Source organism: Acanthaster planci, linkage group LG14 (genome assembly GCF_054643075.1).
Source record: "Acanthaster planci isolate LZ-2023a linkage group LG14, COTS_SCS, whole genome shotgun sequence".
Taxonomy (NCBI): Eukaryota; Metazoa; Echinodermata; class Asteroidea; order Valvatida; family Acanthasteridae; genus Acanthaster; species Acanthaster planci.
In genome coordinates, this window is record NC_141790.1 from 6836430 (window position 1) to 6851005 (window position 14576).

General features: G+C 39.9%; 2 protein-coding genes across 3 annotated transcripts in view; one reads left to right on the forward strand and one right to left on the reverse strand.

Moving 5' to 3' along the window:
• Positions 1 to 14473, reverse strand: part of LOC110985304 (DNA polymerase alpha catalytic subunit-like) — a 39441-nt gene extending 24968 nt beyond the window's left edge. Inside the window, exons 1-12 of one of the 2 annotated variants that reach the window (XM_087145769.1) lie at positions 14366 to 14473; positions 11343 to 11467; positions 10793 to 10889; positions 9085 to 9165; positions 8145 to 8194; positions 7327 to 7473; positions 6198 to 6256; positions 5616 to 5902; positions 4845 to 4977; positions 2629 to 2819; positions 2387 to 2499; positions 635 to 748 (exon numbers count right to left, since the gene is read on the reverse strand). In XM_087145769.1, the coding sequence (XP_087001895.1) occupies positions 635 to 748; positions 2387 to 2499; positions 2629 to 2819; positions 4845 to 4977; positions 5616 to 5902; positions 6198 to 6256; positions 7327 to 7473; positions 8145 to 8194; positions 9085 to 9165; positions 10793 to 10889; positions 11343 to 11467; positions 14366 to 14411 (1443 nt within the window). In that variant the 5' untranslated portion in view covers positions 14412 to 14473. The remainder of the gene's footprint in view (positions 1 to 634; positions 749 to 2386; positions 2500 to 2628; positions 2820 to 4844; positions 4978 to 5615; positions 5903 to 6197; positions 6257 to 7326; positions 7474 to 8144; positions 8195 to 9084; positions 9166 to 10792; positions 10890 to 11342; positions 11468 to 14365) is intronic. The other variant, XM_087145770.1, reaches the window with a different exon arrangement.
• LOC110974884 (uncharacterized) lies at positions 12749 to 13755 on the forward strand. The gene has a single exon (XM_087145771.1). It carries the CDS (start codon positions 12793 to 12795, stop codon positions 13600 to 13602), a length of 810 nt encoding a protein of 269 aa, XP_087001897.1. The 5' UTR covers positions 12749 to 12792; the 3' UTR covers positions 13603 to 13755.
• Positions 14474 to 14576: the final 103 nt, after the last annotated feature.

A 14576-nucleotide genomic window follows, 5' to 3' on the forward strand; every position in this document is an offset into this window, starting at 1 on the left:
GCATGCAGCACAGGTGTGTTGAGTAGACCATGCATGGTGAATAATATACAACTGTATTGCGCCGTGAAATAGCAACAATGTACGTGGGGACGGTTCGATTGCGGTAAATTTTCAAAAGTAATATTGATTTTACTGCAATCTTTCCAGGATTTATTTTAAAAATCAAGCATTTTCCAGGATGGCTATAAAATTAGAGGATTTTCCAGGTTTTCCAGGAGGCGTGCGAACCATGCAAGCAAGAATAACCCTATGGCTGCAGGCCAGTGGTCCAAAATTGCCCCACCAAATTGGCAGTTGCATGCCCCCAAAATTCTCTGCTGTTGTCACCTGTGGTTTTGAGGGTTTGTAAAGCAGAGAGAAGGAAGCAATCACAGGAATGTGAGCTCATATTTCTGTGATCATTTGGACCATATTGGGCCAATTTAGCAGATTGGAGGTATCTTTTGTATGTTAAATGGCACTTGACTTCAGGACTGAATCAAGCAGTCATTGGAAAACAACTTCAAGCACTGAATAGCCAATAAAAAATGGTGAAATAAGCCTCAATCGTGTGTGTCTCTTGAAGACTTCAGGGAATTCTATTTTCCTGATTTTGAAGGGTATTTGTTTACAAAATTTGGAAAATTCTTTTCACCTTTGACCTGTACTTCATTATCTTGTAGTGGTTGGCCACTTGGTCAAACTCCTGATATATGTCAACCATGGTGACCTCTTCCCCAGTATCCTCCCCCGTCTTCTTGTTAATTCTCTAAAATAAAATGACACAAATCACGTCAAACTCTGGGCCCTGTCATGATTTTAGGAATTCTTGCCTAGTTGTCATTCATCTTCAAAATTTTTTGCAGATTTCAAGCACAGAACAAAAACTTTAAAAACTGTGAATCCAACAAAAGAAAACAAAAACTGAAATTTGGGTCACTGCTTCAGAATCAAGTCTTTTATCATTTAAACAATTTTCATGGGGAATCCAGTGGTAAAAAGCAACAAGGGTGCAGTTTTACAATTCTAAGCATTCTAAAGAGAATGTTATAATGGCTGATTTTTTTTGTCTGAACATGGAACAATTTGCATATGAAGGCCGAAAGAGACACACACAGAAATAACCTACAGTACAGGTCAGAATTTTAGCCGACACACTAACACAATCAGTGAACCTGACACGCTGTTCAATACACGCTTTGCAGTTTTTACCATGCACTGCTGATCCAATGCACAATAGCCTGACCCTGGACCTCATTATCTCAACAAATGCAAAGCTACAGCCCTTTCACGTCACACGACATGCATATTTAAGTTCACATGGGTGCTACTTTGTCCGTTGTGTGTAGCCGGTGCATGCACATAACTTGCGCAGACCCGACTTCCTTTATTACAATCTTTGCTGTTTAATTTGGTCCTAATTTTGTCACAATCACAGAGATTTTTTTCAGGTAGGTTTTCCAACTCAAAGGTAGAAGAATTTATATTCATGTGATTTTTGAACACACTGAGCTCGAGTACGGCAACAAATGTCTATGTGTGTGCTAGGATCGCCGCCGTGGGGGCCCTCTTGACTAAAATTTGGCTAGCGGACCGGCGAGGTCAAACCCCATTTATATATTGTGGATTTCATACAAAATAGTTTTCTCTAATTTAGGAAATGCTTTGTCTTAAAAACTGCTAGTTATAATTGTCTCGGTTGAAAAATTGATTTCACGCTCGAATATTTTCTGTGCCTGATTCAGAGGTTTTGGAAGCAATTCAGTTATAAACGAAAAGTGTTGCCTGCATGGCACTTTCATCGATCCTGTATGGACAAGCAAAACGCCTTATCTTTGGAAATGATTTTGTGAAGCCTGCTCTATTCTAGGAAACTACTGACAGCATTTCTGTGGAATATAAAACTAACTTGAGCTGCAGACAAACTGAATCCTTTTCGTTGTGGGAAACTAGGAAAATGACTGCTCTGGTCAACAAAGGGCCTGGCTGTTCTGGGGTTTGCGTGTAGTATGTGCATGTTTATGCTCAGCAGATTAGACTGCGGTGTCGGCGTTCTCTGTTATGCAGGGTTCAGCGTGTTTCGTGTTTGTGGTTAACTCCTTCCGTGTCTGTTTGACTCAGTATGCGCTGACACGCTATAAAAGCGTGTTTGCATGTCGGCTAAGATTCTGACCTGTACTGTAAGAAATAATGAAACCCAATACGTATATGAAGGGTAGGTGTTTATGGCCTTCCAAGTGAAACATTCAGCAACAGTACATTTAGTCTTTGCTGTTACAGACTTGACATGCAACATTATTTCCAACTATTGAAGTATTTGGGGGAGTTCAGGTGGACAAGGATACATTTCATTTTTTCGCACTGCCTTTGTGAGTTACTGTTCATCCTGCAACTTTGATAAACTCACCGTTTCCCGGGGCAACAAGTAGATAACTCTCTCTATATTCTTGACCGACAGGCAGCAGCTAACAAGTGTCTTAGCCGAATCAATCCATACTTTGCCAAACAAGAACACAGTGCCTGGAAGAGCAAAACATGTCTTCAATGTCCAATTCATAATTTAATCAGCTGAAGTGCTGTATCCTCAATGCCTCCTAAATGAATTGAAGATTGAAGCTGAGAAAGAGATTTATCACCAATTCAACCTACCTGGTTGTTTGTACGGATCTTCATATGCATCCAACCAGAAGAACCGCAACACCTGGTCCCCTGATTCATTGGTTGTCATAGGCAATGATGAATTATCAACTTGGATATCCATGGTAACATCATCCTTCACATCGTCAGCTTCTTCTCTGATTGTTTCCCAGCCTGAGCTGGAGCAGACGTCGGGATGCATGCTTCCAAAATGAACAAAACAATTTGTTCGAGTTAGTACCTAAGTACCCATGTGGTTGTCCAAAAATCAATTCAGCTAATATGGTAAGTGTGATTTGGAGAAACTTACAAAGACTTGGCTAATGAGGCATTTTGCAGAGGAACTGAAATTCATGCAATATTTGTGTCTGAATTTACTGTGGTTTAATGAAAAAAAAATTTAATCTTTGGGAAGAATGTGCTGTTTATTAGTTGATGTACATGTAGGAATTACATTTGGTAGGAATTACTACAGTTCAGTCAATAAATTGCTCGTTTGGTCGGACAGTAATCCAGTTCAGTTGACTGGGTAAATGTTTGGAAGTTACTCTTATACCAGAGCGCAAAATTTGACCAAAAAGTGCTCCAATAAAATGACGTAACACAACAAATTTTGTACTGCCATTACCAGCTTTTGATCTGCTATATTACATAAAAGGTAGAGTTGTAACATGCAGTGTCAGGTGTCAAAATTCACCTTTTTTTCCCGGTAGTCAGCAGGACAAGTACTTCAAAATTTTCACTGGTCCTGCTGAAAGTTTGGTGGTCCCATGCCAGAACTGAACATGCAGCAGCATTGAGCAATCCATGTTAGGGCACAGGCCGTGACGATTTTTTTTTTCGATCACACAGGCCATGTCATTAATTTACTTGCTCGAATTGGATCAGCAATTGCCCAAGATTTCTCGCCAATGTCTGTGTATCACGTGGTAAGTGTGCGTGATGCATCCAGACCAGCGGGTGTTAAACCTTGCGCCATGAGCAGAACAAACTCAAATTAAACTCAGAAAACGCGGAAAACACATACATAAATAAGAGACCAAGTTCTGTGAATTAACTTGCAGAAAACCTCTTGCACCATCGATGTCTTTGCGGCCTGCAGCCTTTTGCAACCGCTATGTGTATGGCCGATGTACATGTAGATTGTACATGTACAGTACAGACTGGTTCTGGTTCCTACATTTCCATCATGCATTCTTTTGCAATGGGTGCGGCGTGGCAGGAACCAGAGCAGCTCTTTTTTAATGCATTGAGCTATGTGCATGTGATTTCACCACTGTGCCAGCGAAACTTGGATGTTGACATGGGGCAGTTTCATATCTGTGCAAGTAAAGTACCGGTGTGTTCACACATGTGTGGCGCTGGGTGACATGGGCCGGTGATGAGCAATTAACCCTGATGAATGCCTTGGGCGTAATTAATGTAATTCTAACACAAAACCAATAATAAATCGGACGTCATAATCCCACATATTGTGTTGATATTTTAAGAGCTGTTATTGATATGTTGGTCCGAAACTTTGTTCGAGCATCTCTGATTTTGTTCGGACAAACACAATAAGTGCTCGGAAAATGTCCAATGTCCAACCGTAATTTTATGCTCTGTAATACTACAGCTCAGTTGAAAGATTTATGTTCGATAGGGACAAAATTAGATTGATATAGGATTTGTGTGAAGGCCGATTCATACTACAAGAAAATTTGAAGGTAACAAGGGGCAGATCAAGGAATATTTTGGGGGGCAGGACAAAGAGTTTTTTACTGTCTCATTTTTGTGGACAAGCGGAAATGACGCTGAAACATTATACATGACACACATTAAAATAACTGAAGTTCACCAATAGCACTGCTATTGGTGAACTTACTTCATTTTTTTTTTACCCTCATTTGTTTTTTGAGCAGGGGAATGGATTTACCCCCCCCCCAATCCATGCCTGTTGAAGTGGATTTGACATCACAAAATGTTTGTAGCAAATTCACTAAAGTTGAAATGTGTTCAACTTTTACAGATTCGCAGTGCGAATAGTTGACCTGACGTCACAAAATTGCATTAGTGTTATTGCTTTCACACTAAGTATGAACTGGCCTTGAAAGTAGAATCACTAGGACTCAACTTAAAGACTTGTGCTTAAAAAGAACTTACAACCGTTCAGTTGAAAATAATTTATTTTTTAGGAGCCAATTATAAGGGTACAATTGATGTAGTATGCATGTTTTGGAAAAACCTACGGTGGTTTCTGTGCTTTGTCTTTGTTGTTTACTCCTGCCTCTTGTTTCACGGTAGCTTCTTCCTTGGCTGATGCTTGCAAAACATCTTCAGAGTCAAAGCTGTCAATTTCATTGTTGTCAAAATCCATGTTTTCTAAAACGAATACAATAAAAATCCCAGAAAGTTACGAATGTATAGATGCTTGCATTTGTTTACAAAAGTTCAAAGGTTACCCATACTGTGCTTTGAGACAGAAAGAAAAGTGAACATCAAATGACCTGCTCAGTACAGAACTTTGCTAAACGTGGAAAATAATTTGCCGAGCACAAAATAAGCTTATAAGCCAAAATGTTTCAAGATTCATATTGCTCATGAGCTCTTTTAGTGAGGGAATAAATATGTGATTGTCCTAAGCATTTGTTTTAAGACTGGATCAGGAGAATGGATGCTGATAATGCCCAAGCCAAAGGCATTGTCAGCATCCCTTCTCCTGAGAAAGTCTCAAATCATGTTTAATACTGGCAAAGCAGATACACAAGTTATTTCCATTCGTCTTTAGAGTGACAACGCCAAAACAAGTTTTTTGACAATTTTGTCTCACAGTTTTACTCCCCCCCCAACATTCCTCCAGCAATGTTATGGGTATGTTCCTCTTACAATATGTGTACTGCTGGAGATGGCATTTACCTAGCCGGTGCCGTTTAAATCTAGTTGTTGAACCCACTTCCAGCACACATAGGTGTTCAGGGGAAACAAGATTTTCAGTCGAATAGGGAAGTACATCAACTTACCAAATCCATGGCCTTGATCTTCAGTCATTTCTGAGAACTCCTCAATCTCAACCTCATCTTTGGGCTCCTCCTTGATGATGACTTCTGATCTCTTCTGCTTTTTAGATGGTTCCACCAGCTCTATGTCCACTTCTCGCTTGACAATAGTCTTACGAGCCTGGGGGCGCTGTTTGGGTATGACTGAAGGAGGTGTCATGTTGTACTCTGCATTTCTAGGTTGGGATGGGCTTGGGTGGGGTCGAGTGGGTGTTCTGGAGAATGGATTACGATTGCTGGATGGTGATGGCCTGCCGAAAATGCCAAGAATCAATAAAATTGCTCTTTTAAAAATACAATACTCTAGTAACTATTAAACCCTTGGATTTTGCAAAGAGGATTACATACACAAAATTATAGTCTATTGTAAACATTTGTAAAATATTCACATTTATCCATGTAAACAATCTAGACATGATGAAATTACCTAAGACTTGGCATGACAAGCCTATAAAGAAAGTCAAACCATCACTACATGTATGTTTTCTGTTTCAGAGTTTCAATGAAATTCATCATTCTTTCATTAGTATCACAAGGTCAACTTACCCAGAACCAGAGACTCTCATTTTTTTCTTGATCGGTAATGGCTTGAACACATCTTGCTTCTAAAAAAGAACAACTGGTCAGATAACTACACACAGCATCCACGAATCATATCAATGAACAATAAATTGAACCTAAGGACACTCTCTATCAACACGTTCAGTTACGTTTCCCTAAGGTTACTGGTGCAAGTATGACTTACACTCCCATGACTTCTTTGAGATTTATGAGAGTTATACTGTCGTGCTTCTCAGACCTCACCAAAGTAATCAGCATCGTGAGCTTGTTACTTAGGGAAGTATCCCTAAATACCATGTAAAAACAGGGCAGCTAAGTCAACTGAAGCAACGGAACGTTGACACCACTGTAAATAATTCTGGTAAACTGTTCAATGTACTGGAAGTGGCAGTCTGGCTCATATCAAGTAAGCTCTGTGACTGAAAGGTAACCAATGTGTGCATGGATGCCAGTGGCCTCTTACAGTTCAGATTCATTTTGCAAAGCTAATTACTGTGTCACCCCTGAGCGCTGTCAGCTCACCTTGATTAACCCTAGATCGTTGGTTTATTACCACAGATTATAAGTGCCCATCTAAACAGGAAAGCATGAGGAAATCGAACATGCAACTGCTTCTTTTCTGTTAATACTATTTTAGCTTTCAAATAGCTGGTACATTATGGCAGTAATTTCATCAACAGAGTCATATACTGCAGTAATCACTTGTTCAGATCAATAAACCAGAATGTTTTACACATTGGGTAAAGAACTCGGCCTTTACAAGTAATCCTTTGTTTTAAGAAAGAAGAGCGAAACAGAAAATGTTTAGAATAATCTTTTCCTTTCAAACTTCCAAACTGCTGGTTTCCAAATGTTTTTGAACAACAATGCAAACTACATACCATCAACAGTTGTTTTTTCTTAATATAAATAACATAAAGATCTATACAGAATTCATTTGAGACCTGACAAATATAATTTTGTCATGAGAAAAATATTGGTTTTTTTGGTATAATTTCTACAACTGTTGAAAAAGAACTTTTTTTAGAACTCTCCTGATTGTTTTAATGAAACATGAAAATGCCACTTAAATCTGAAATGTCAGGACAAGATAAAGGGAATGGACATTACTTACATCATTGTGAAGATCACTAAGGATGTCTCCCAACAGTTCATCATCAGCAACGCTAACTTCTTTCTCTGACTTGCGCTGCTTAGATACACCCATCTTGAACATAGACTTGATGTCATGCGACTTGGACACGGATGGCTTCTTGACATTCTTTGAAAAATTATTTCATTTTGCCAATGAATAAACATTTCACAGAAAGATGTCTTGACAGTATTATGCTGAACAAATAAACTGGAAGGATACAAACCCAAGTCAGTTAATTATTGGTTTATTTCATTGTTAACACAAAGGGCCAGGGGGTTTCGGATATCACTGCAGTGCATTTTGTTCACAAGCTCGGCCTATAGGAAATTTTTCATTAATGTTTGTGAAAATCAAACACACCGTTCTCGTGCAGCACCTATTTTTCTAAAAAAAGGTCAGCCAAACTATGTATAATTGTCTACTGCCAAGCTCAATGCATGCCAGCTGGAACATGTGTGGCCCTAAATTTCAAAAGACTATAACAACAAAATCATATAACAGATTGGGCTGAAATTTCACATGCGTGCATACTAAGTTTAACAAAAAAAAAAATCGAGCATGGGACAGCCGAGTTCTGGAGGGAGGCAGGCAGAATCCTCTCCCTCACTGTGACATGGTCAAAATAAATAACCTGGCTCTTTAAGGGTACAAGCAAGCCACTTTCTGTTGCTCTTATTTGACACAAAATTCTACCTTGTGGTATTAAAATCAATAATGGGATGGTTTCCATCCTTGTCCTGGAAAAATTGAAACATTGAATATGCATTGAGAGTGTTCTGTAATATTTTCAGTCTCACCAGTTTCTTTGAATCTTTCACAGCAGTGGACTCCCTTCCTTTTTTCTCTGCTTGGTGGAGAAAAAAAAGACAGGTTAATGAAGTTGGTTGCCGCCACTGTTGCCTGATGGCAATACTGATAAACTCTGGGGCCAATTTCATAAAGCTGTTTACGCACAAAATTTGCTTAAGCGGGAAAAACTTTACTTAATAAACAAAGGTTACCGCTCGAACTCAATCTGATTGTCATGCCAACCAAAACACAGCTAAATACAATCCCAAAACAATATACATCACATGGAGTTTTGGACGGTTACCTAATTTATAAAGTAAGGTTTTCTTGCGCTGAAGCATATTTTGTGCTCAAGCAGCTCTATGAAACTGGCCCATAACCCTGGGCAACTTGTGAGAGAAAAGTTGTAATTTCAGTACCGCATAAACGGTATACATGTACATGGTATAAATGTACACGGTATACATGTAATCGGTATACATGTACACAGTATACATGTACACGGTATACATGTACACGGTATACATGTGCACGGTATACATGTGCACGGTATACATGTGCACGGTATACATGTGCACGGTATACATGTACACGGTATACATGTACACGGTATACATGTACACGGTATACATGTGCACGGTATACATGTACATGGTATACATGTACACGGTATACATGTACACGGTATTTATGTGCATGGCATACATGTACATGGTATACATGTACACGACTCTAGAGATGTGCTCAATTTTGTCTGCTAAAATCCACTGTAATAGACTTGTACATGTATGTTGATATATATGTATATATGTAAACATGTAAATTTTAACCACTAAACTTAAACAATACCAGCCCTTTCTAATTCTTACAACTTAAGAATTTGGAAGTAATTGTATGTAGCTTTACACAGGTTTTCAGTCACTTGCCCATCACAAGGAAGGAGCATACCTTTCCCAGCTTTTTTCTCACCATCTCCATACAGATCGTCATCAAATATTTCACGTCCATCTTCCACGTAGCCTCCTCCATCTATGGTATTTAAGACAAATCCATGTATTCGTAGAGATGTAAACAGCTCCACATCGTACAGCTGTAATTAACTACTTGAAAAATGAATTTTCAAAAATTTTCAAAATTTGTTTTTCTAACTTGCCGCTAAAAGTTTTAGGATCGCGCCAAAAAATTAGATTCAGTCTGGAAACCGGAAGCAGAAGTTTTTTTTACCAACACTCAACATCCATTGCACAACATTGATTGCATGTGACTCAAAAAGTATACAAAAGATATTGTGGCACCTCAAAACCCACACCACTTGGGAGGACAGAGATATGATTCCATCTTACAAAATGTATTTTTACATCTGGGAGTGATTAAGGTAAGAAGAGAGATAGTGACATAAGACAGGGATGTGAGTGAAGCATAACGAAAATAGCTGAAACTACAAGCAAGAAGTGCGAAGCATATATTACGTGGGGTCCAGGCCTGGCTTAAGGCCGCGGGCAAACTTTAAAAAGTAGATGCTCCGTGGTGCATTTTACAGTCTCCTGGTGCAACCATTGGTAATTTTTTCTTGCAATTTATGCACATTTTCAATTTAACTTTTTTCTTCATATTTTCCAGAAACTTCCTGAAGACTAGAATTAACTAGAAATAGGTATACCAAAATTATAAATATTGAGGTTTGTAGAGTGTTTTTAGTTTGTGTCCAAAAACTGTTTGAAATCTCATACACAAAGCTGCACACAGAGCATGTAAAAACCGCACGATAATGCATGCATAACACAAGACATGCAAGGACTTTGCCTTGTATTAGTTGTCACGAAGCACTCTATCGGCAAAAGCGAAAATTTACAAACCTTATTTCAAGCCGCAAAGTTACATAGTGAGATGTGTGCTATCGCAATTTATAGTTAGTCACTACTTCTGCTTACACAAAAATGGCTGCAACAAGTCCCACTGACACACATATGAATATTGATGTTTTATATAATTATTTGCAGCCAATCACAACACAATGACCAGGTGGCTCCTAGGATGCAGTTAACACACAAGGCTTGCACTTCAAGCTGCGCCAAAAAATGCTCTCACAGATTTGTATACACTGCACACATGTACATACACATATGCACACGAAGAAAAATGAGAAAAATCTGGCCTGTTGGTGGCAAAAAAGTGGAAATGAAACTTGGCATACCCAACAAAAAGGTGGAAATCTGCTAAAAATCAGATTTCACACCCCTGATAAGACTACAAATTCTTCCCTGAAATTGATTTTTCTTGAAACTGTGTGTGATATGTTGGAAACAGAACAGGAGGCCAAGGCAGGGTGAATGCACAGCTATAATTACACTCAGTTTCTAGTACAGTTATTTCTGATTTCCAAGAGGGCAAATGTCAGCACTTCAAACTAGAAAGGACTGTTAATGATATTTCATTTTGCTACAAAATAATTCCAATGTGGAGAAGGAAACAGCTATTGATGGCTTCAAATCTGACTTACAAACGTTGCATGTTTAGGATCTTCTCAATCTTCTGATTTTTTTTTTCAATAAAAATCTTTAAAGATGTTTGCGCAGTACTAGACCAGATCAAAATCTACAACAATAGCATTTGCAAGCTTATTTATTCTCTGACTGCGGGCTTCAGCATGTCTTACCATCATCCACAATCCAATCATCCTCTTGGCGATCCCTGACCATTCTGGAGTATTCTTCTTCATCTACTTCATCATAAACATTCTGCACCTCGTCAATCTGAGGGATACAAACAGAAAAATAGCAAAAAGAAAGAAACCAAAAGATCTACGATATTGTTCTGAAGTTCTTTTAACTCTGAAGCATGGACAAAGACCAAAATATGAACAAGCCTGCTTTGCACAGAAACATTTGAACTATTTTGTGGTAATCTACTGAGGTTAGCTAACCATCTAGCAAACTTGAAAATGCTGATTGGATGATCCCACAACAAAACTTCAGGGAAGAAATTAAACCAGTGGTATATAACTCGAAGTTTTGCATCCTTCCCCGGCATCCTGTAAAACCCTATTAAACCTTGAGAAATCTCGAAGGAAACCTCATGTTACCTCTTATTGAATTTTGCATTCCACCTACAAGTATAACATATCAATTCAAATGAAACAAAAGCTTTGCTACATTCCAAGATGTCTGTCTTAAATATAATAACATGCCATCTGATCATACACATACCTCATACTTGAACTTAGATCCTGATCCTCTCTTTGCTTCCTTGAGTCGTTCCAATGCAGCAAGCCGACTGTTCTTCTTACTGCTGATGGCACGTCTGCCCCGTCGCTGTGCCAAACTTCCCGAAGCTAGAAAAGGAACAAAATATATGTTAATTCTTTCTGGCAATGAAACAAGATTCTTCAATTGTGTACAAGCACCAATAAAAAAGAGCCAGAAAGCTTGTAAAAGCCTATATGTACATGTAGAGATAAAAGTGGATGAAGTCATGCTTCGTTTTAGAGGGGTGAAAGAAAAACCTCAACATGAAACTGCTCAGAAAACCACAGAATCATATTCTGGGGCTACAACCCAAACTACATATCAGTCTGCATGCAAGTGGGATTTGACCCCAGCTTACAACAGTGGTGGTCAAGAAGACCTGACTTCTTGGGTAAGAGCAATATGTTCAAGATGTACCATATTGTGACTTGTAAATGTATATTTCAGCATCACCCACTCACACTTAAGTTCTTTTAAGCGGGCATGAAACTAACAATGCTGTTCACTTTATGGCTTATTACTGTTTGGCACGATTGATTGATATACACAATCCAACTATTGTCGCACAATTGCATGATCTTACTGCTCCATTTGTTGATAATTCTGCTTTCAGCCAATCACCTTTTCTTTTAAAAAGGGACAGTTGGAGATTCCATGCAGCATTAACCAATCACGTACAGCAAACAAGCAATTGTGAAGACAGGCCAATCTGCAGCCATTACTAATCAGCATAATTTATGTCTGTGAATGTGACAGCGAGAGCAATTAATACATGTACATAAACATTTGATCCAGAACTGCAATTTTGGGGGCCAATGCAAAGGTACATGTATGTGGCAATCTAAGCCTCGTTTTTCCACCAGTCTGATTTTAGCGTTCCAATGCAGCCGTGTTGGCATTCCCCCATGTCTAAAAATAACTAAAATTATGTTGAACCCCCTTTCTATGGCTTTTTTTAGTATTTATACGAAATACACAAAGTTTGTTGATGCAGTTACAGGCAAGCCATTTATTTTGTCCAGAAAATATTTCCAAGAAACCAGTTCATATTCACTCCTCTCAACCAGGTCAAATGTCGCATCAGACCAGTCGCCCAAACCTTTGGCAATTTTATCAAAGATGACTTTAGACTCTCTCTTTCTAACGACTGATCTATTGTTTAATAATTTTCAGTTGATTTGTAGATGGGCAAAATGCTCAAGAATTTCACCATTTTAATGAGGACATACGTGTAAACCTCCCCATGTTCATGGAAGAATTTGAGCAGACAGCCCTCTTCTCCGCAGACCTCAAGCCCAGCGTATGGATCCGGTATGTGGACGACACTTTCGTCGTCTGGCCACACAGCCCACAAGACCTTCAGCTGTTTCTTCAACACCTCAACAGCCAACACAACGACATCCAGTTCACCATGGAGCAGGAACAAGACGGTCGCATTGCATTCTTGGATGTCGAGGTTTCAAGATCACAAGATGGCACCCTATCCCGCACAGTGTATAGGAAGCCAACACACACCGACCGCTACCTAAACAACCGGTCTTTCCACCATCCCAGCATCAAGGCCTCCGTCAACAGAACCCTCGTGCGCCGAGCATACAACATCTGCGACCAAGACCACCTGCAACTGGAACTTCATCACATCTCCACAGCACTACAGCGGAACGGATTCAAGTCAAGACAGATCAAGACCCAAGACCCTAGACCCCCTCCAGACCAGCGGGTCTCCTATACCCAAGGTCAACCCATTAGGCACATTAGTTCTGTCACCCTCCCCTACATAGGCAATACCTCCCACCGGATCCAGCGCATCCTTCTACACCATGGCATCAAAGTCTTCCATACCGCCCCCAACAAGATCCAAGCAGCTCTCCAGTCACACAAGGACAAGCAAGACCCCAAGACCAAGCCAGGCGTCTACAGGATCCCCTGCGAATGCGGCAAGGTGTATATCGGCGAGACTGGCAGAGATCTCACCACCAGACTCAACGAACACCGAGCCCATGGACGACGGGGGGATCTCGAGAAATCTGCCATCATCAAGCACTCCAGCACTGAAGACCACCAAGTCCACTGGCAACAAGCCCATCTCATTGCCAACATAGAACAATGGTATCCACGCCGTGTTCGTGAGGCAATTGAGATTTACAAGAACAGAACAGTTCCGCAAGACACAGGCTTCATCTTCAGTGACATCTGGCGCCCCATCCTCAACCCTTCTTAGCTCGCCTTATGGGTCATCTATACCCCTTGGCACCCTGCCCCAGTTCTTCCTTTAGTCTGCCTATGGGTCCTCTATACCCTTAGCACCCATGTTTACCAATCCACACCCCCAACAGTACTGCCACACCTGAGTAAGTTTACCGCCACGCATCACCGAGCCAGCCTAATTCCTTCTCCAGAGTTCCCGCCTTCACGCATCATCGGACTAATCCCCTGTCTCTAGAATCCTCCACCAGACTACTTAAGCTCCACTCCCAGTCAGTATCCGGCATTCTCCTGATGACGAGCAGAGCATACTGCTCGAAACGTCGAGTACCACTGGTTCTTTTCAGAACCGCAAATACTCACAAAAGAGATACGTCCATGGTGCTACCGCAAACCTACTTTCTATTGTACCTATTCACCATGCAAACCTTCAAGACTTATCTAGGACTAATTACACCTAATTTTAATATCACAAAAATTTATAACTTCATCATATTATTGAACTCAAGTTGTATACCATTAAATTTCTTTCGGAATTCTCTTTCCAATGGTAGGCCTACTAAATTTTGGGGGGTCAAACAAAAAACCCGAGTGCCGGACTCCCTATACTATAGTTTTTCTGTACTATGTATACCGCTTACACGTACACGGGCATGTGCACACGCACACGAGAAAGTTTGTTTGTAGGCCTGTATGTGTAAAAGGGTTCACAAGGAAACGTTTCACATAATTTTCAGTCTTCTAACAGCATAACGTCTATACATCGTTTAAAATCTCACCATCATCCTGTGAAATACTGTCTGGATCGTCTGACGTTGGAGCCATTTCTACTGCGTAGAGAGTTAAAGAAATTATGAAAGTGGCGCGAAATGGCTAGAGGTCAACCAAATGATCGGGCTTCACCAAATTTATAAAGGGGTGTCGATTTTTATTAATTAGAATTTCGGCTTCATCTTAAATTTGGGAAATCTAGGGATCAGTTTCATCAAG

Coding starts and splice junctions, on each gene's coding strand:
- LOC110974884 (XM_087145771.1), top strand. CDS start 12,793: ATGGAGCAGGAACAAGACGGTCGCATTGCATTCTTGGATGTCGAGGTT.